Genomic DNA, 22,022 nt, shown 5'->3' with positions numbered 1-22,022 from the left:
TTAGGATTTACTCCCTTAACAACTTTCATCTGTAACACACAGAAATGTTAACTATATTTATCATGTTGTACATTACATCACTAGTAGTTATTTATCTTGTAACTGAAAGTTTGTAGGTTTTCACTGCCTTCATGCATTCCCCACCCTCACTCTGCCTCTGGTAACCACAAATCTGGTCTCTTTTTCTATGAATTTGTTTGTTTTTGAAGTATAATTGACATACAACACTATGTTAGTTCCCATTACACAACATAGTGATTTGGTATTTCTGTACATTTTTAAATGATCACCACGATAAGTTCAGTTACGATCTGTCACCATACAAAGATATTACACTGACTATATTCCCCATACTATTCATTTCATACCCGTGACTCCTTTTGCAACTGGTATAGCCACTTTTTTTTTTTTTTGGTATAGCCACTTTTGTAAAACAGTTTGATAATTCTTAAAAATGTTAAATATAGAATTATCATTTGACCTAACAATTCCACCCCTAGGTATATACCCGAGAGAATTGAAAACATATGTCCACACAAATATTAAAAAATTCCATAACATTTATAATAGCCAAAAGTGGAAACAATCCAAATGTCCTTCAATTGATATATGTATAAACCAAATGTGATGTATCCATACAACAGAATATTATTTGACTGTAAAAAAGAATTAAAATATCAGTATATGCTACAACATGTATGAACCTTGAAACCATGCTATGTGAAAGAGGCCACACAACAAAACACACATATTGTATGATTCAATTTATATGAACTATTTAAATTAGGTAAAGTCATAGAGACCGAAAGCAGATTAATGGCTGCCAGGGGCTGAAGAGAGGGGATAATGGAGTCCAGGATTTCTTTTGGGGGTGATGAAAGTGTTCTAAAATTGATTATGGTGGGACTTCCCTGGCGGTCCAATGGTTAAGACTCCCTGCTTCCACTGCACGGGGCATGGGTTCGATCCCTGGTCAGGGAACTAAGATCCTGTATGCCTCATGGCAGAGCTGAAAAAAACAAAAATTGATTATGGTGATGGAAGCACAACTCCATAAATGTTCTAAAAACTATTGAATTGTACATTTTAAGTGGGTAAATTTTATGGTATGTGAATTAATATCTTAATAATTTTTTTTTAATTAAAGAGGACATGGGGGATTTCTGCTTCCAACAAGGGCAGATTAAGGAATTTGGACCAACCATCTTGCTAAGAATAACTGGAAAAACTGACCAAAAAAAATTTTTTTAATCTGCCTAAAGACATGGGAGAACTGATAAAACAATGAAGAATCATGGGGTCTAGATCAAGAAGAAGGAGGAAACAAAGAAAGGAGAGTCCAGCATTTCCTCAAGGGTATCTGCCAATTCCAGTTTATTAGCTGAATGGCTATTAAATTGACAGAGCTTTCAATAGCTTTACAAGGCTAGAGGGAGAAAAACTGGAATTCAGGGTTCACTAATAGTAGGTAGGCCCCATGCAAACTTTAGGTTGGAAGCCCTAAGGTCTATAAGCCTAGAAATATGAGTGAACTGAAAATAGAATGGGCTTCTTTCAGGGACTGTAGCTCAACTTTAACTCATCTCAATCCGTAAAACTGGATTAAGGTAATCTAGGACTGCTAAGTGTCTCAAATTGGCTCCCAAAAGCAAATGTAAACCCTTTATAAAGAAAATAATATTATTCTAGGCTTCAACTTTTTTATACTGTTTTCTGTATACTAGAATTCTATTAAGTATTATGCCAGGTACTTAATCAAAAATAGCTAGGCATAAGAGAAGATGAGACAACATGATTAGAAATTAAGAGACTTGATACACAATAAAGACTGACAGATGATCCAGGTAATGGAGTTATCAGAAACAGACTTTTTAAAGACTATGTTTAATATGTTCAGGGAAATTGAAATAAGGTTGAGAATTTTGGCACTAGCTAGAAATGTGAAAAAGAACCAAATTCATGGAAAATATTTATTGAATAAGAAAATAATGGAAAATCTGAAACTAAAAACTAAAAAACAAAAAACAATAACCTAAGGTAAGAAATCAATCAATGATGAAAACAAATCAAGGCAAGGATGTAGAACAATGGGAATGATTATACAATACTAGAGTAAGTGTAAATTAGCATAATCACTTTGGAAAAGGGTTTGTAATTATCTGCTAACATTGAGTATACGCTGTTTATAATCAATAGAAATGTGTGCACATTTCACCAAGAGCCATGTACAAAAATATAGACTGTGAGTTACTCATAGGAGTGCCAAACTGGAAACAACCCAGATACCCACCAACCAGGAATGGTTAAATAAATTGTATTTTCATGTAATGGAATATTACACAGCTATGAAAATTAACAGTCTACAGCTGCACACAAGAATATGGATGAATCTCAGAAAGATAACGTTGGCAAAAGAAGCTAGACAGAAAAATACATATTGTGTGATTCCACTTTATGTAAAGTTCAAAAACAAGTAAAAGTAATTTCGCGTGTGTGCACCTGTGTGCACGTATGTGGGTCTACACTCATTTGAAAATATACTAGAATGTTAACTGATTATTTCTAATGGGTGGTTTTTATTTTCTTCTATAACTTCTATATTATCCTCAACATAAACAATGTACTACTTTTATAATGAGAAAAAAGTTATTCAGAAAATAGAGCATTCCTATAATTTAGGATAAAAATAGTATATACAAAATGAAAAGCCCATTTTATTAGAAACAATGTTTAAATCACCTGTGCTTCTATAGGATGACACAAATTATCTTTTTTCTCTACTTAGGGGATGTTTTGTTTTGTTATTTTGTTTTGTTCTTGTATAGAGAATGTTCTGGGAAAAAAGCATAAAGAAATATATTCCCATCACATAGAGGCAAGTGTTGTTAAAACATTTTAATATATTTTTTTCTATCCTTTTCTATGATATTTTATGAGCTCATATACTATATACAATTTAATGTGCTACTTTTTCAGTTTAAATTTCTGTTGAGTGCTGTTGTTACATCTGTAAGCTATTCCCAAGTTGCCAGCCTGCCTGCCTACCTGCTTCTCCCGTTCTCTGCTTCTGTCCTTCCCTCTCTACTTCCTTCCTCCCTTCCTTTTGTTCTTCTATTCCTTCCTTTTGTCAGTAAACATTCACTAAGCTCTTTTTTGGTGCCAGACACTTTGGGGAAGGAGATAGACACTCAGCAAACAAAAAGGGGGGGAATCACTATGATGAGGGGTTATAAATATTTGACTTGTTATGTATGTATACAAACGTACACACATATATATATTTTTCTTTTTAACTTAGTACTCAATGTTCATTAGGAAAAAAATACTGATTTAACCCGTCCTGATCCAGCATTACAAAGAACCCATGGGATCATATCCCAGGGAGTAACTATGCTGTAGGGTATGGTTAAGCCCAGCCAGGAGTAGAATGAGGTCATCTGTGGTACTGATGGCTAGGTGCTTTGGGGGTTTCGGTGCAGGCATTGCTCTGTGTAAGAACATTCAGTGGTCTCGGGCAGGAGTCAGCAAACTTTTTTTTCTGTAAAGAGCCAGATAGTAAATATTTTAGGCTTTGTGGGCATATGGACTCAATTTTGCCATTGTGGAGTGAAAGCAGCCATAGCTAACACACAATCACACAGGCCTTGCTGTGTTCCAATAAAACTTTATGAAAACAGGCCATGGACCAGATTTCTCCTATCTGTCCGTGACTACCAACCTCTAGTCTGCAAGGAGAGACTCTGGACTCAGGTGTAAGCAACCATAGGGACTGGTACTTCCTACTGCTGTGACCCCTAGGGATACCTCTTGCCTTGCTTTTAGAGAAGTTAAAAAAGTGAGGCCCACTCACCTTAATTTCACTCCACCCTCACAGTTGCTTTTAATGAAGTTGTTCTAATCAAAGTAGCCTTTTGGACAACAAAACAATCTCTAGCCTCCCCCTGAACCTCATGCCCTTGCAGCAAGCCTAGAGTTCTTTGGCAAGGTCATCCAGGGATTTTAACTGCCATAAACTGTAGAGATAGTGACTGCAGCTTGGAGTGATAAATAAGGGGAAAGTACCAGGTTTCAAGGAATAGTAAAAAGTTTTACAATAAAAATTATTCTTAAGAATCACTGAAATGTCCCAAAAAGCTGTAAGCAATTTTCCATATTCTTTCTGAATATCATTTTAAATAAATATGTATTATTTAAATATATTATAATTTAACAATGTTTAACCACTTAATGTTTTATTAAGCTGTTTACAATTTTAATTATTTTAAATGATGCTTTGATTAGCAGCTTTCTACATATCGTATTTAAACCATATTTTGATTCCTTCTGATAGACTGTCAAAAGTATAATTATTAGAATAAAAGGATGTAAAGCACAATTAAGGTTCTTGATATATATAGCCAAATTGTTTTCTAGAAAGGTTGTGCCACTTTATACTCCTACCAGCAATATGTGAAAGTTCCTGTTTCAAAATCCCCTTTCTAGCACTGTTTATTTTCTTTTTTACTAAAACATCTTATATTTTGTTTATGAAACTTTCCTATATGTAAAAGTTGGTAAGAGCCAGTTGGCAGCAGGTTTCACGTTGGACTCTTGCCTTTATCAGTCTGTTCTGTTATTTTGGGATTGGTTTGCAGAGTAACATGCCATACAACCAATGATGGATTCTGGTCAGACTACTACAGCGTTTGCCGTCTGGGTTGAAAATACAGCCATGGTCACCTGAAAGGCCAGTTTGTGTAGACGATTTGTTGCTGTCTTTCCAGTGGCAAAGCAGAAGTTCTCTTAGCCTGTTTACCTTTCTTGGGAGCCATGATAAAGACTTCTAAGGTGTGATAATTAGTATCCCTTTCTTAAGTTATAGAAGAAGAAGAAGAAAGAGGCTCTTTTTCTTTGGTAGTCCGTTTAAAGAGTAGATGAATTTTGGTTTTTGTGTTTTCAGTGTCTAGATAACAGAATGAAGATAATGAGGAAAGCAATTTTAGTGTTCATCCGAAGAATCACATGTATATATTAAAAATAAGATTTATCTTAATATATATACTTAATGAAATATTTACCTTCTTTCATTACGTTTCAAGTTTTTTTCTTTGTTTGTTTTGTTTTGTTTTTTATGGTACGTGGGCCTCTCACTGTTGTGGCCTCTCCCATTGCGGAGCACAGGCTCCGGACGTGCAGGCTCAGCGGCCATGGCTCACGGGGCCCAGCCGCTCCATGGCATGTGGGATCTTCCTGGACCGGGGTACGAAGCTGTGTCCCCTGCATCGGCAGGCGGACCCTCAACTGCTGTGCCACCAGGGAAGCCCACGTTTCAAGTTTTTGAGGAAATTTTAGTTAAAATGCTGGCCTGACAATTTTCTTCCCTGTTTTTTTTTTTCTTTTTAATGGGGAATAACTAGGTTTTGAAACTAGAAATTTCATTTCTTTTCCAGAAATTCTTTTGGTAGATTTGTGTAAGAAGGAGAGTAGTAATGGCATGACATTACAGGTTGAAGCCTACAGTGTCTCTGTAATTTATTTGTTTATAATTAATATAATTATTTATAACTAAGTATAAAATTAAGTATATCTTAATTATAATTTATAATTAAGTATTGTTAATCTTCCTTTGTGGAATGTCAGTCAGTATGTTCCATTGGAACTGCTTTTTCTAGATAGAAGATAGGATGTGGTGATGCTGGTGTTGTTACTGTTTTATATCAACCTAGTGAAAAACTAAAGAACTGTTAGGTTTGTATTTACTTACAGGTGCTTCTAGCATCTTAACTTTGTTGAAAGTTCCTGATGTTTATATAATTCTTTTAGCCTCATTCCTGTGCTGATACTAAAAACAAAACAAACAAAAAAAACCTTGCATTTCTGTTACTGATCATTTTGTAACCATGAAAGAAGAGATTGTTTGTTTTTAGGACAGTAGAATTAAAACAATTTATGTGTTTTTAAAAACCAAAGTTTGAAAGCATGAATTGCATTGAAAGAATTTTTAAATTCATTCTTAGCAGAATCTGCATTTAATTAAACATATAGTTTAATTAGGCCTGAGAATTAATATTCAGGTCAAGTTCTTTGTCCATATGTCATTAATGAAGATGTCTATTCATGGCTTAGTAACAGCTTAGAATTCTAAAATAAAGAACCCATAACCTTCAACTAGGTGTTTATTAACATTTACTTTTTTCATATCATCCTCATCAGTTAAAAAAATAATAACAACCTAAAACTTTGGGACTGTATATATTTATGTGTGTGTATGTGTGTTCGTTTGCAAATTATATACATGTACTTCTATACTTATAAATTATGTATATTATAAAACATAAAAATAGAAAATTTTAAATTATAAGATGTAATGATCTTGATAAAATTAACTTTAAAATTTTATCTATTAACAATACATTAAAACTTCTGTTTTCACTTTATAATATTAACAGTAACAATAGAATATGCTTCATTATTTTTGAAACTCTTATAACACCTTGCCACAATAGTAATTCAAGCTGATTTGAAATTCATTTCTGCTCATCCTACAATTATGTGGAAGTTTTTGTTGAAATTTGCCTGGTTAAATTTATCCTCCCTGATATGACTTAGTTCTTACATTTAGTGATTGCTGTGCTAGTTTGTGTATTCTGGTATCCCATGTTATTTTTAAAGTCCAAAATACTCCTATCTTTACTGGCTTAAAACTGTTAATTTGGAAACAGCCAGTAGCTTTGTTCACCTTTCTTGGTTCTCTCTCCAGTCTATCCTCCGACCTCTCCTCTGCTTCAAAAAAAAAAAAAAAAAAAAAGCATTGATTTAGAGAGAGCCTTCAGAAAGCAGCTGATCTCTTTGCTCGGGGAAGGGGAGAAATTAATAGAATCATCCTTCCCAGGTTAACTGGGATTAAAATCAAAACTGTTACAACCCAGTGGCTTCTGGCCAGAATGCAGGAGCTGCCTAGCTGGTCTGAAAGCTCCATTGGAGGGGAGCTAAATACAATACTTCAGGAATGTCCTTGTTTTTCTCGACCAATTATTCCATGTCTATAAAACTGCAGTTTTGAGTTTTTATTGGTGACAGACATTATTTTCAACAATAAAATCATGTAACAATGGAAACAGTTTTAAACATCCATTATCAGAATATTCTCTGTATATTGTGAGTTTTTTAAAGAGCAACTGCTTTCTCAGTCATTGTTAAAATATCTTTACCTTGAAAGGAGATAGATTAGATACATGGGCGGCTATTTTGGTTTTTGATACCTGCTGTGTACTTATGTAGCATACTGTTGATAGCCACAAGTCATCATAGAAGAGGTCAAATTTGGAACAGTTGTCTTTTTATAGAAGAAAAGTAGCTAATTCGTACTTAAGTTTGACAAATTTTTAAGATATTTTGCAACAAGATAACCAGCAAATTTCTGTATGGTACACAAAATTTTTTCAGTCCCTCTTGGTCTCATTACTAAATTTTGAAAGAATATTTAAGATTTGTTTTTAAAGTTCTTTTTACCACATGATATATCATATATACAGAAGAGTGCATGATACATATGTTCAATTTAAAAAAATAATAAAGCCAACACCCATCCAACCAACAACAAGGTCTAGAAATTAGCTGCACCCCAGAAGTTCCCCTTGTGTCCTTCACCAAGCACATCCCTCTTCCTCCCTATAGGTAATCACTCTCATGACATCTGTGTGATCACTTTCCTACTTTTCTTTATAATTTATTGTCTGTGTATCCCTAAATACTGAATTCAGCTTTACCTGTTTTTGCATCTCATGTAAATGAGATCACACTGTATGTATTCTTTTGTGGCTTTTGTTTAGCATTATAATTTTCATCCAAGTTGTATATAACTCTACTTTCATTGCCAGTGGTTTCTAGCATCTTATTCTGTAAGTATCTGCAGTATATTTATCCATTCTACTTTAGAACATATGGGATGTTTTCAGTGTGGGGCTCCTACAAAGAATGCTTCTATAAGCATTAATAGATTTGTCTCCTGGTATACATATGCAAGAACTTTTCTATGATATATACCTGGGAGTGAATTTGCTTGGCGGTAGTGTATGTGTATATTCAACTTCACTGGATAGTGCCAGACTGTTTTCCATAGGGATTATACCAACTTACATACCCACTAGAGTTTCCATCGCTCTATCTCCTACTCTTGCTTGATATTGCGAGATTGTTAAATTTTCACCATTCTGATGAACATATAGTGGTATCTCATTCTATTTTTTTCCAAGAGATTGAGGTTGGTAAAATGTTATTAATGATTACTGGTTGTGGGATTATAGGTGATTTTTATATTTTTTATTCTTTTAAAATATTTCCTATAGTACTTAAACTTACCTCTTCAGCTACCATTTCATTGCTCTCTTTCCTCTTTACGGAAAATTCCTTGCAAGGATTATCTGTGCTCACCGTACCACATTTTTCTCTTGAACCCAGTTCAGACAAGCTTTTGTTCTAACCACTCCACTGAAACTGCTCACATGCAGGTTACCCGTGGTCATTTCATCGACTAGTCCTCATCTCATTTGACTTAGCAGTAGCACTTGACAATCATTTTCTAACCCTGAAAAAGTCTTTAATTTGCTTGAGGATACCACAATAAATTGATTTTCTTATAGGTTGCTGCTTTTCATTTTTTATAGCATTTGATACTTTTGATTATTGCCTCCATCATTTCTCCCCCAGATATTTATTTAAAAATTTTTTTAACTAAAGAAAAGTTTAAAGCATTATCCTTATAATTTTTTTTCTTATAATTTTTTATTAACTTTTTTTCTGATTATAAAAGCAATACAAGTTTTGATGATCATACTATGGTTATATAAGATATCATCATTGGGGGGAACCTGCATGAAGTATATATGGCAGCTCTTTGTACTATTTTTTTCAACTTCTGTATGAGTCTAAAATTATTTCAAAATACATTTATTCACCACATTTTATTGAGCTCCTACGATATGCCAGGTACTATTCTAGGCCTTGGGAATATAGTAGTGGCCAAATTGACAAAAATCCCTGCCCTCATGAAACTTATATTTACTGGAGGTAATCAATAATAAATAAAAAGTATGCATTATGCTAGGTAGTATAAATGCTAAAGAGAAAATGTAAGGTAGAAAAGCAGAGATGGTATATAGGAAATGGTATATAGGATAGAGAAGAGGGGTTGAAATTTTAGGTATGGTGACAAGCATAGCCAAATGCCTCATTGAGAAAGGGGACCTTGAGGAAGGACTTGAAAGACGTAAAAAAGCAAGCCATGAAGATATTTAGGGAAAAGGCCTTCAGAGCCTTTGTTTATACCTGAAATTATTAACTAAGGTCCTAAAGTAGGTACATGCTTGCAGTGTGTCGGGAATGGTGAGGAAACTACTGTGGTTAGTGTGGTAGACAATGAAGTCCTAGAGGTGGGGTGGGGGAGAGGTAGCAGAGAGCAGTTTGATATATGAATCAGGAGTTCAGGCTGAAGATAATAGTTTGAGTGCCATCAGCGTACACATGATATTTAAAATTATGTAACTAGATGAATCCACCAAGAGATTGAGTATAGACAGAGAAGAGAAAATGTCTGGATTAAACTCTTGGTTACTCTGACATTTAAGGGTTGGGGGTTTGAGAAGGAATCAGCAAGGGAGACAGAGTTCTTCCCTTTAGGATTATGTCTTTGTTGGCGTGTGAAGTCCTCCATGTACTAACCCAGGTTTACCTCATCTCTTACTACTTCTCTTCTCACTACTTATAGTTTTAAATAATATATTGTGCTCTTTTTCTGGGTTCTTTCTACATGCTTTTCCATTCTTTGAAGCACTATTTCTTTCCTCCTGTTCCCTGTCCCTTTATATCTTTTAGAATTCACCTCAACAATAGCTTCCTCAGTGGTCTGCAAGACGTGGTTTAGTTTCCCCTTCTATGTACTCTACACATACCCAGCATCACACAATCTTCTTACTCCCATTATTGCTCATAAGCACTTTCTCTCTTTTTCTGTTTTTCTCTCTGGATTGGAATTGCTTACTTATGTATCTCCTCCAGTAGATTATGATCCTTGAGGTTCTATGTCCTATTCATCATTTAACATTTAGCACAGTGCTGAATACTTGGTTGGCACTTAAATAATATTTAATAAACTAGAGAACCAATAAATTAATTAGCCATAATAGAAAGAGAAGAGCTTATACAGGCTCAGCCGTTGGAGACAGTGAGTGAAGTTGGAGTGTAGAGCAGGGTTTTTGTGAAAGATGGTGTTATTTAGGCATCAGAGGAAGCAAGAAACATGTCAGCAAGCCAGAAGTTACCAATTTTTTTTTTGTAGCAGTAAATATCTAGGTACAATGGCTTGATTAACTTCTTTTCGGTCTTTATTGAAAAGCTGCCTGACAGACATAGTGTTTTACCAAGCAGGTAGAAACAAGTACAGTGGGTTCATTATTTTGCATGTTTATTTGCATAAGATATTTTGAATACTTGATTTCATTTTCTAGCAAACTACTCCAATCTGGCAGGTGTTTGAGAGTTGCAGCTTCCATAAAGATGTGAATAAAGCAATAGTTTGTTTCTTTTTTAATTAATTTATTTAGTTATTTATTTTTGGCTATGTTGGGCCTTCATTGCCGTGTGCAGGCTTTCTTTTTAGTTGCGGCGAGGGGGGCTTCTCTTCGTTGCGGTGCGCAGGCCTCTCATTAAGATGGCTTCTCTTGTTGTGGAGCACAGGCTTTAGGTGTGTGGACTTCAGTAGTTGTGGCACATGGGCTCAGCAGTTGTGGCTTGAGGGCTCTAGAGCGCCGGCTCAGTAGTTGTGGCACATGGGCTTAGTTGCTCCGCCGCATGTGGGATCTTCCCGGACCAGGGCTCAAACCCGTGTCCGCTGCATTGGCAGGCAGATTCTTAACCACTGCCCCACCAGGGAAGCCCTAAAGGAATAGTTTTAAATGAAGGGTCTTCATGTTGAGTATGAACCTTCTTAAGAGTCATAGAATTGTTATTAAACTTCAGAGAAGCATAACTCGTCAGTAGAAGGGTGGAGACAGATTTAAAAGCCAAAAATTTTTAAGGAATTTAAGGAGTGGAACCTAGAAAAGGTGTTAGGTAGAAATAAGGTTTCTTTGTTTATAAGTGTACTAAATGAAAATAAAGGGTTTTGAGTCACATTTTAAAATATTTAAAACATTTTTTTCTGAATGTTAAAAGCATTTTTTTTCTGTAGCATGACCATAAATATTTTTCAGGTGAGACAAATATAACTTCTACATAAAATATTATGATTTTTTTTCAGTGTGGCACAGTTGAGCTACATTTCAAATGGGAAGTAACATTGATAGGGAGCACTCATGTGAAACTGTGTTCAAAAGAAAAAGCCCAAGTTTCAAAAAATGTTTTATTCTGAATATTGTCCTCTGTATAGTTTTAATTTTAAAAGTGTTTTCAGATCCAACTAAAGTTCAATTTAGAAATATAATTTATATTTTTTGCTTTCTCAGATGAAGCTTTAAGCATATGTTTCTAATAATTCAGTTAAAATATGCTGGGTTGTATATTTTTTTAAAGAATCTGCATTGAAAAGATTCCAAAATATTTATTTGAACAGGCACTCAGCATCTTGATGAAAACTGTTGGAAAAGAAAAACTTTCAGAGTCATTCTGCTCTCTGAGTACCCAAGCCAACTAAACTGGTACAGTTAACACTTCTGTAAGAGGCCAGGAGCCAAGAAATGTAGCTCTTCCTGGACTGCTTTTCAACAAGCCTTCAAGCCAACTTAGTGCTTGATATTAATACCATTGAATTTTCAGATAATAAGCTACAACTAGAACATCTACAACTCTTTCTATCAATATCATACTTATTAGTCTCTACTAGTAATCCTTGATTAGCTTAAATCTCTGCTTTGTGTTGGCATTAAAGCTGTAGCTTTAATTTTGTCGGATATCATACTTACAAAACAAGAAGAGAATGCCCTGTAGAGTGTGACCCCACACTGTCTCCCAGACATAAATATTTTTACATTGCTTTTTAGTACTACTGAGTGTCACAGTAGAGATGTAAATTATTTAGAACACCTTAATGCTTTGGAAGGAGAGGTAGTTATCTCAGCCTACCAAATATATAAGTAGGGATAGTTTATTTGGCCTCCTACCCTTTCATTTTCATTGTATCCCCTTGAGATTTATTGATACCGATGAATTCATTTAGCAGTTATATGCTTACTATAGGTAGTATGTCATGTTGATCTCTATATCCACATACTTGCTCTAGTAAGTGCTCTTAAATATTTGTTGGATTGAACTAGAAAGTACCCACCAAATTTAGATGCTGTGATGGAGAGTAAATAATAAAAGAAAGATTCAAAGATTCTGTATGCTAACTAGAGAGACTAGGCTAAATTTAATTTCTCTAATATCACAGAGTTATTTGGAAAAATAGCATAAACTAAAATTCCAGTCACTTGGTTTTTCAAGTGCTTCCCACAAGATTAGATTAACAGTGTCTCCAAAAATGGTTACCATACTTTAATAACTTTTAAGCTTATTTCAGAACTGTAAATGTAGAAGACTTATGTGGAACCAGTGATAAACCTCCTGGCTTTTTTTCCCATTCTTATTTGGATCTGTGTATAATCTGAAATAGCAAATTATATACAATTTGGGAGACAGTGTCATTTGTGACTTCAGGGGATCTGAGGAATGCAGTCATTTCATGAGCTTGTGCCAGATCTTTCCATTTTGGGTAGCTTATTAATGGAAAGAAAGCAAATAGAGGGAGTTTCAGTAAGGAACTGAATGGGTTAATGACTGAAAATGATGATTGAAAACCAGAATCTGCAGTTGATTGGGACATAGTTATGAGGAGAAAGCATACATATAAATAGTAACATAATGGTATGTTACTGAAATCTAAGAAAAGTAGAACGAGACAAAGTATCTCTAGTGTGTTGATGTTCTATTTGATAGTATTTTGGATAAGTTTCATAAGGGAGATGGTTGAGATCACTAATCCTTAGTACATGAACCAACAAATAGGAATTGTGTTTATCATAAGAAGTAACTTTGGCCCGTAAAGAAGGAGTAGAGACTTTTAACTGGAGGAACATTTTTGTCTGTAATTTCTCTGATTCAGTGCCAGATGCTTTTTGAGAGAACATTCAAAGCCGTGTCTGTCTGAGTTTCATTGTTGAAAACTGCCAGCTGCTATATTTCTTTTTAATAACTGATTGAAGGTCTTTCTGTTATGTCTCCTCTATTGCAAAATTCCTTAAGTTTAAAAAAGTGTGTTTAAAGTAATAGCATTATGAAACAAAAGCTTTATTCTGTGGATTGGATAATACTTCTCTTGTGACATTTTCTTTTCCCACCAAAAGTGAGAAGTGAATGCCTTGCCTTGGTACATCCCATTTCTAATGGAGGACAAGTAGTTATTTTCTTCAATGGCTGACTTCCAGAATTTCTGCCTGAACGTTCTTTGTCAAGTGTATATTCCCTTCTCTAGGCCTTTCTATATAGAGCCCACAAACATCGTCAATGTGAATGATGTCATTCAGAGGGTTAGTGACCATGCCTCTGCAATGAACAAGAGGATTCATTACTACAGCCGGCTCACTGCTCCTGCAGACAAGGCACTGGTAAGGGGCAAAGCATTGCTAATTGTCTAAGGTTAAGTTGAAATGAACTGAACAACATAAGCCACGGCAGCTCCCAGTGGTTGAACTTTTTGCTGGCCATATTCCAAGGACAGCATCATGGAAAGTCAAAGATATTAATTAATACATCTTACATCTCAGGCTAGTTCATTCTTATTAGCCTGGCATAGAGAGATTTGAAACAATCTCTCTACATTGACAACAGCCTAGAGATTTGTTGGATTAAATTCTGCTAATCCACAATCCTAAAAGCTTTGAGGAGGATAAACTGTTGAAGTAGTTTAGGTCATTGATTAATAACATAAATAATAACAAGTTCTGGTTAGTCTATTCAATTTTTAAGTTTGAAGCTACAAGGGAAAAATGTTTTTAGAAATTTTCTACAGGAGTGAGAAACTGAAATATATACATATATATATATATGTATATTTTCCTATTTGGTAATGTCCTTTTATAGATCAAAAAGCAGGGTCAAAGAGCAGATGCTAAACATTTTAAGCTTTGTGGGCCACCTACTGTTGCATATTCTTCTCTACTTTTGTTTTATAATCATTTAAACAGCCCCTTACCAAAGGGGCTGTTAAAATAAGGTTGAAGGCTAGATTTGGCCCATGGGCTATGGTTTGTTGACTCTTGATCTTACAAAATCTGTGTTATTATCTTAGAATCAAAAATATATAAGTAATTTCATTTCTTATAAGAATTACCGATATTCAGAAATTTGGAAGTTGAAAGAAAAATGAAGCATTCTGAGAAAAAAATAATGATTTTTTTATAGGTAATAATAAAAAGGGAGAAGGGAATTCAACACTCTAGATGTTTACTGAGGGGCAAGGACTGGGCTAGTCACTTGAACATAGATATCTCATTTTAAGCCTTGTGAATTATTAAGATCTCCTTCTGTGTAATCATAGTAGGGACTTCCAAAATATTCTGGGTGGGATAATTTTTTCCCCAATTTTTTCACTTTTTCTTCCCCTAGGTCTTTACATCAATAGTTGTGATAAAGTCTTAGTTCCATGTCAGACTTATCTAAGCCTTCTGGGGAGTAGAAGTAATCCAGTATCTCTGGGTCTAGTTCAGACCTCCTAGAGACTGTACTTGTGGAAGCAAACTTCAGAGATACCAACTGGGCCAGTCTAGGTCTGAGTATATGTTGTTTGCCTGGAAATTAAGTCAGCATTGTACACCAAGTTGAATCCCTTTTGTTAACTGACAGTGAGATGAGTCTAGTTAATCAAAGTATATAAACAGTGATCTAAAATTAATAATATGTTATGACCATTTTTAATGATTGTGTGTATGCATCCATGCTCATTTTCTGAGAATCCCAAAATTATTTTTCCTGAAAGACCTTTTAGGGAAGAGTAATATGAAACCACAGGTGTCAAGTCTTTACACAGTTACACCTTTTTATTTCTGAAAATTTCCCCACTTACATTAACATTTTTACTCTAAATTGGGGAAGGGTAGTAAATTATTTGGCTGCTGACATCTAGATGCTTGCTAATAAAAGTGTGGCCTGCACAGGCCAGCAATATCAGCATCACTGAGAGTTTGTTAAAAGGGCAGAATCTCAGTCCTTGCTCCAGATCTACTGAATCAAAATCTGTATTTTAACAAATTCTCTGTGTGAATCACAAGAACATTCAAGTTTGAAAAGCACTGTCCTAGACCACTAACGAGAGTGTGGGATCCAATCTTCCAATTTTTCTGTCTCTCCTAATAATTTCTTATCCTGTAGCTTCTAATCCTATCCCTGATAACTTTTGATTTTCACTTTTTCTGAACTTGCTCTGCTAGATATCATGGTTTATCTGCTGCCTGATACAGACATGGTCCTGCCCAATTTTTCTTTTTACTCCATAGTAGAAGACAGCAGAACTCACACCCAAGAGGACCGAGGGTAAAGAGAAGGCAGCAGACCTATTTCCATATATGCTTTTGTATCTATAGGAAATAGTTGTTTCCAAAGCCACACCAGGCATGGCATTCAAGACATTCTTTGCCCACAAGACACCACCGATCATATGCATAAAGAGAGAAGGATTTGGGCTTCCCTGGTGGCGCAGTGGTTGAGAGTCCGCCTGCCGATGCAGGGGACATGGGTTCGTGCCCCGGTCCGGGAAGATCCCACATGCCGCGGAGCGGCTGGGCCTGTGAGCCATGGCTGCTGAGCCTGCACGTCCGGAGCCTGTGCTCCGCAACGGGAGAGGCCACAGCAGTGAGAGGCCCACGTACCGCAAAAAAAAAAAAAAAAAAGGGGGGGGGGGGATTTGATATTTTTTCTTTTTGCACTAGTTCGTATCCTGTCTACTTGCTGAGTCCTAATGCTCCACTTTCTTGAGGTGTTTCCCAACTATTCTAGTCCCCATTGCTGTTGTTATCATTATTATTGTCATTCCTTGTTCGAGTTGAACACTTAATTTTTATTCTTATAGCGTTTTCTAATTGTTTCACATGTGTTCCAACTGGAATTTAAACTTCTTGAAGTTAAGGGTTGTATATTATTTTTACTTGAATGCTAAACCTAGCACAGAGTTGTAGATTTATGTAGTAAGTACTGATATAAAAGATTGTTGATTTATACCAGTCAGCTCCTATGTCTTTAATATTATGTGTAAGGACTACATATTCTCAAAGGACAGTTCTCAGGGAGATGGTCAGAATTCCATCAGGAAACTGTATTTTTTGTCCCTCCAAAATAGGGAGGTAGAATTACAAAGAAATGTGTCAGGGTAAGGTGGGAGCTATGTGTATAAAAATGTGTATCTATTCAATTGTTCTTTCTGTGTACGTCTTCAACCTCTCTCTATTGGCTCCTTCCCTTTTGCTTACATCTTCTGTCTTTAAGGACCCTTGCTTTGCCTTTTCCTTAAGCCACTTTAGCTCACCTTTTTCTTCTGGTACCAAAGCATTTAGAAGAATAGTCCATATTTATTATTCCTTTCTTTCCCTTCTGTTGACTCCTCAATTCTTTATAGTTTGAGTTCCCTACCTGCCTCTTTGCTAAAGCCACCTTCACATAGGAGTTTGGTGACCACTTCATTCTTAAAATTTCCCTCACTTAAGACCCAAGTCTCCTCCATCTAGAATTACTTAATCTAGGTCTTTGCTGGCTCTTCTTCCTCCTATCTCATGAAAATGAAGAGAAGAATATTTTGACAATTGCATACTCTAGGAATTCATTCTCATTTGAGATGAACAGTTTATTGCTTATAGTATTTAAACTCTTGCTCCTTTAGATCTTCTACTATATTTGAAAAATAATTTTTATATTCATTAATCAGATATACACACTATTTAATTGTTCATGATATTTGGAAATGTGTCTAGAGTCAGGTACTCTGTTGTATAGAAAATATCCTCTGTTGCACATTTACTGGTTCTAACATTTCTGTACTTTTTTTTTTAACCAGGTTGCCCCAGATCATGTAGTTCCAGCTCCAGAAGAGTGCTATGTGTATAGTCCATTGGGTTCTGCTTATAAACTTCAAAGTTACACTGAAGGATACGGTAAAAACACCAGTTTAGTAACCATGTGAGTAAAACTACTTTTTGGAGCATAACAAACTTTTTGTAAACAAAAATTATTGATTATTTTAATTTTTTATCTTAATTAAAATGTTTGAAGAGTCAAACGTCATATTTTTACTGCTATTACTCTGCTTTCAGTTTTATGATTTGGAATACCATGATGGGAACATCTATACTGAGTATTCCTTGGGGCATAAAACAGGTAATATAATTTTCAGCACACTTTTTGCCAGAATTTTTTTTCTCTTTGTATTTTAAGTTTTACAATAGAGGTTTTAATAAATCTACATAAAATTTATTAAAGAAAATAGATGATTATATTTATTTATTTTAATTTTATTTATTTATTTTTTTGGCTGAGTTGGGTCTTCGTTGCCGCACACGGGCTTTCTTTAGTTGCGGCGAGTGGAGGCTACTCTTCGCTGTGGTGCGCGGGCTTCTCATTTGTGGTGGCTTCTCTTGTGGAGCACAGGCTCTAGGCACACAGACTTCAGTAGTGGCAGCACGCGGGCTTCAGTAGTTGTGGCACGTGAGCTCAGTAGTTGTGGCTTATGGGCTGTAGAGTGCAGGCTCAGTAGCTGTGGCGCACGGGCTTAGTTGCTCCACAGCATGTGGGATCTTCCTGGACCAGGGATGGAACCCGTGTCCCCTGCATTGGCAGGCAGATTCTTAACCACTGCGCCACCAGGGAGGTTCCTAGATGATTATATTTAATTTTACATTAGTTGTCTGGTTTTTAATCATAATTGTTTATGGGAAACAATATGGTTATATATGAATTTATTCTAAAATGATGATATATGTTGTTCTGTATTTTTATTTTTTTAAACAGGCTGGGTTTACTACTGGAATGTGTGTCATCATGCTGATGGGCCTTTTAACACTTTATTGCTGCTACAGATTGGTGAAATCACGAGCTATCATATGTAAGAACTTGCCACTGTAAAAACAGATGAGTGATATGGGTACTAAGAATTTATGTTGAGGTAGATCACTAATGTGTACATTTCAGAAATGTGTTAACTATTTTCTGCCTAAAGATTTACTTCTCTAATTCATAGCATTTGACTGAACTGATATGTTAATGAATGTAGTGGCTGCCTTTGAAATTCTGAGAGTCTAGTTCTTTGCAGAGCGCATTTACTTTGGTGCTAATTTCCTCATAAGAATCATTTAAAAAGTTGTATTTTAAAAATAAGGTCTTTGCTAGAACTAAATTGAGAATTCTGTGATTCTTATCAGTTTATGGTGACTTGTTTTGACCTATCCCTACCAAAAGATCTAAATGTTGGAATCTCCTAAAAGTAGAAATTGTAAGTATGAAAATGTGAGCAATGTGTCCTTTGTAATGAATTCTCAAAGTTGTACCAACGCGTTACCTCCACTCATTTCTATAATTTAGATCAGGGAAGTACCTTTTTAGGTTGTTTTAGTTTAGGACCTAAATAGACATACATTATTTCATTGAATCTTAGCAAGTACGAATCAACAGACCAGGCTTTGCCTCCTGTTTTATTCTGTCTCTACTAAGCAATGGTCCATTTTCTCTTAATTGTATAATTTAGTCATATCCCTTTCCCATTTATCCACAAGTCCCTTGGTGCTCTTATAGATATGCTAAATTCTTTATATGAGGTAGACAGTTAGCCCTTTACCTGTTATTTTTTGTTAATTTCTTTCCTATGCAATATTTGAATGGCTTTTGTATTGTATTAGTTTGTTTATATCTGCCTATCTTTTCCACTGTAATTTCTATTTCTTCAGTTGATAGAAAAGGATAACCTTTCAGGTGCTATTTTTACATTGTCATCTAAATTTTCTGTTATTTAATTTTTAAATTAACTCAATTGTCTCAAATTTTTTTAAATTGAAGTATAGTTGATGTACAATATTATATAAGTTACAGGTGTACAATATAGTGATTCACAATTTTTAAAATTTATATTCCATTTATAGTTATTATAAAATATTGGCCATATTCCTCATGTTACACAATATATCCTTATAGCTTATTTTATACATAATATATAGTTTGTACCTCTTATTCCTCTACTGCTCTATTGCCCTTCCCCACTTCCCTCATTATCTGAAATTTAAATTGGCATGTGGTGTGAAGTATGACTCAAAACTTTCCTCTATGTTATTATTAAGTATGCCAAATATTGGATAATGTCTTCTGTCCCTTATTGATGATTTCTTCTAGCCTTGGTTTATCATTTGCTTTTATTAATTATAAAATTTTATAATACTATAATCTACTTCTCAGATTACCTGTACTATTTCATTCACCTACATTTCTTTTTATGTATTTGTTCTATAATTTTTTGTTTTGTTTTTGTTTTTTTTAATTGAAGTATAGTTGATTTACAATGTTGTGTTAATTTCTGCTGTATATAATGTTTTAATTACTGTTATTTCATAATATGGTCTAATACCTCGTGGTGGAATACCCATAATCTTTTGCTAAATGTTTTGATTTAATTTGGAGAGCACAAATTATGAATATGGAATATATGATTAACATTTAATTTTATTCTTTCCCTTTTATATTTTATCTAGCATCAGTGGATACCACTACCTGGGAATATCCAGATGTCTGCAGATATTATTTTGGCTCCTTTGGGCAGTGGTCAAGTCTCCTTTGCTCCTTGGTGTCTCTCATTGGAGCAATGATAGTGTATTGGGTGCTTATGTCTAATTTTCTTTTTAATACTGGAAAGTTTATTTTTAGTAAGTATCCATATCGTATGCTTTAACACAGTTACTTTCAGATACAATAACTACTATAATGTTTTCGTTTCAACCTTAAATTCTGGCCTTGGGATTAATAAAGTAAAAAGTAATATTTGTAATTCTAGAAGATATACTTGATTCAGTTTGTTTTCTATGGTTATGATCTCAAATATAATGTGTATGTTAATTTCCAAAAATTAATTTTTGAATAAATAATATTCCTTCAAATTCTCTAATTAACATAAAATATTTCTAAGTTCTAACAGATGTTTTAAGCATTGCTCAATTTTTATCACAAAATTTTAGTGTAACAGAAAAACTTATGAAGTTCCTTGGTGTTTGTTGCTAAAGAATTCAATGTGTAGAGTCTTGAAGAAACAAATTTCAGTCATGTATTTTCAAAATATTAGGATCTAAAATTAGGAAACAATAGAATAGTGGAATTTATGTGGGAAATATATTATTAAATAAGCCCTATATATTTAAAATCTAGATTTACATGAAAACCAAATTTCAAAATAAATTCTAAAATAACTACAACAGCTAATTTTCCTAAGAGCTTTTGAGAGGCAGGTGAGTGAGGGAGATAAATTCTATTTTTATTTTAAACTATAAAATTAGCATTTTAATTAATTTTTTTATTAACAATCATTTTTATTGTATGAGAAATTATGAAATGTTTCAAACTACCAAGGAAATGCAGAGGGTAATAGAAATACCATTGTACCCACCAAATGAGTTTTCATGTCTTAACATTTTGCCATATTTACATTAGTTCTCTATTCTTACAGACCTATAAATGTAGCCCCAGGTGTACTCCTTCTCAATCTCATTTTCCTTCTTCCCTAATTTTGGTACAAAATAGTGGTACCTACATGTTTTTGTTATCTTACTATGTAAATATATAAGCAACATACCGTATTATTTTGCATGTTTTTAATCTGTATAAATGCTATTGCAACTTGCTTTTTTCTGTAATCATCTTCAATAATACATTGTTCTAGTTCAATTTAACTGTTTTATTCCATAATATGAATGTACCATGACTTCTTTATCCACTCTCTTGTTATTTAATTTGTTTTCAGTTATGTACTTTCCTGTTACAGACAAGATTTTGTTAAACATCATTGTTTGTCTCCTTGTGTATATGTGGGAGAGTTTCTTCAAACTATGTACCTATAAGACAAATTGCTGGAACTTAGAATATTCACATTTTCAACTTCACTAGAAATTACGGGATTGTTCTTTATCATTCTTATACCAGTTATACTCCTGCCAACAGTTTATGAAACTTCTCCTTGTTCCACATCCTCATCCTCACTTGATATTATCAGACTTAAATTTTGCCAGTGGGGATATGGTTTAATTTGCATTTCTCCTCATAAGGAATGATCCCAGACACTTTTTTTTTTTTTTTTTGCTGTTGTGGCCTCTCCCATCGCGGAGCACAGGCTCCGGAGGCGCAGGCTCAGCGGCCATGGCTCACGGGCCCAGCCGCTCCGCGGCATGTGGGATCTTCCCGGGCCGGGTCATGAACCCGTGTCTCCTGCATCAGCAGGTGGACTGTCAACCACTGCACCACCAGGGAAGCCCCCAGACATCTTTTCTTAATTGGACATTATATAGCTTGTTATATCCTTTGCCCATTTTCCTTTTGGATTGTTGGTCTTTTTCTTATTTATTTATAGGAACTCTTTGTAAAGTTTGGATACTAATATTTATTCATTAATGTATGCAAATATCTTCCAGTTAGTGACTTATCTTCACTTTGTCTATGGTGGCTCTGTGGTTTGGAAGTTTTTCTTTTACTTTAAAATTACTCAGCCTTTTTCATTATGGTCCACAACTCTTCCACATACATTTTAGAATCAACTTGTCAAATTCCACAAAAAATTCCAATCAGAATTTGATTGAAATTGTATTGAATTTATCAGTCAGTGTACCTTAATGTATCAACCACTACCATAATTGATATCATTAGGGTACTGACTTTAGAATTTGATTGGCATTGCATTGGATTTATAAATGTGGACAGAATAATATCATTAGGATACTGAGTCTTACTGTCCATGATCATGGCATGGAATAGTTCTCCATTTATTTAGGTTTTTTTAAATA

The 22,022-nt window shown here is 34.6% G+C and overlaps 1 protein-coding gene across 4 annotated transcripts in view; it reads left to right on the top strand.

The window, feature by feature from the left end:
• The window catches only part of SLC38A9 (solute carrier family 38 member 9), a 97,434-nt gene that overhangs the window by 31,583 nt on the left and 43,829 nt on the right, over nt 1-22,022 (top strand). For 2 of the 4 annotated variants that reach the window (XM_060092892.1, XM_060092891.1), the window contains exons 3-7: nt 13,484-13,616; nt 17,054-17,175; nt 17,310-17,373; nt 18,004-18,097; nt 19,731-19,901. In XM_060092892.1, the coding sequence (XP_059948875.1) occupies nt 13,484-13,616; nt 17,054-17,175; nt 17,310-17,373; nt 18,004-18,097; nt 19,731-19,901 (584 nt within the window). The remainder of the gene's footprint in view (nt 1-13,483; nt 13,617-17,053; nt 17,176-17,309; nt 17,374-18,003; nt 18,098-19,730; nt 19,902-22,022) is intronic. The other 2 variants (XM_060092893.1, XM_060092894.1) reach the window with 2 other exon arrangements.

This window comes from Mesoplodon densirostris, chromosome 3 (genome assembly GCF_025265405.1).
Source record: "Mesoplodon densirostris isolate mMesDen1 chromosome 3, mMesDen1 primary haplotype, whole genome shotgun sequence".
Taxonomy (NCBI): Eukaryota; Metazoa; Chordata; class Mammalia; order Artiodactyla; family Ziphiidae; genus Mesoplodon; species Mesoplodon densirostris.
This window is presented reverse-complemented; position numbering and strand designations above follow the sequence as displayed.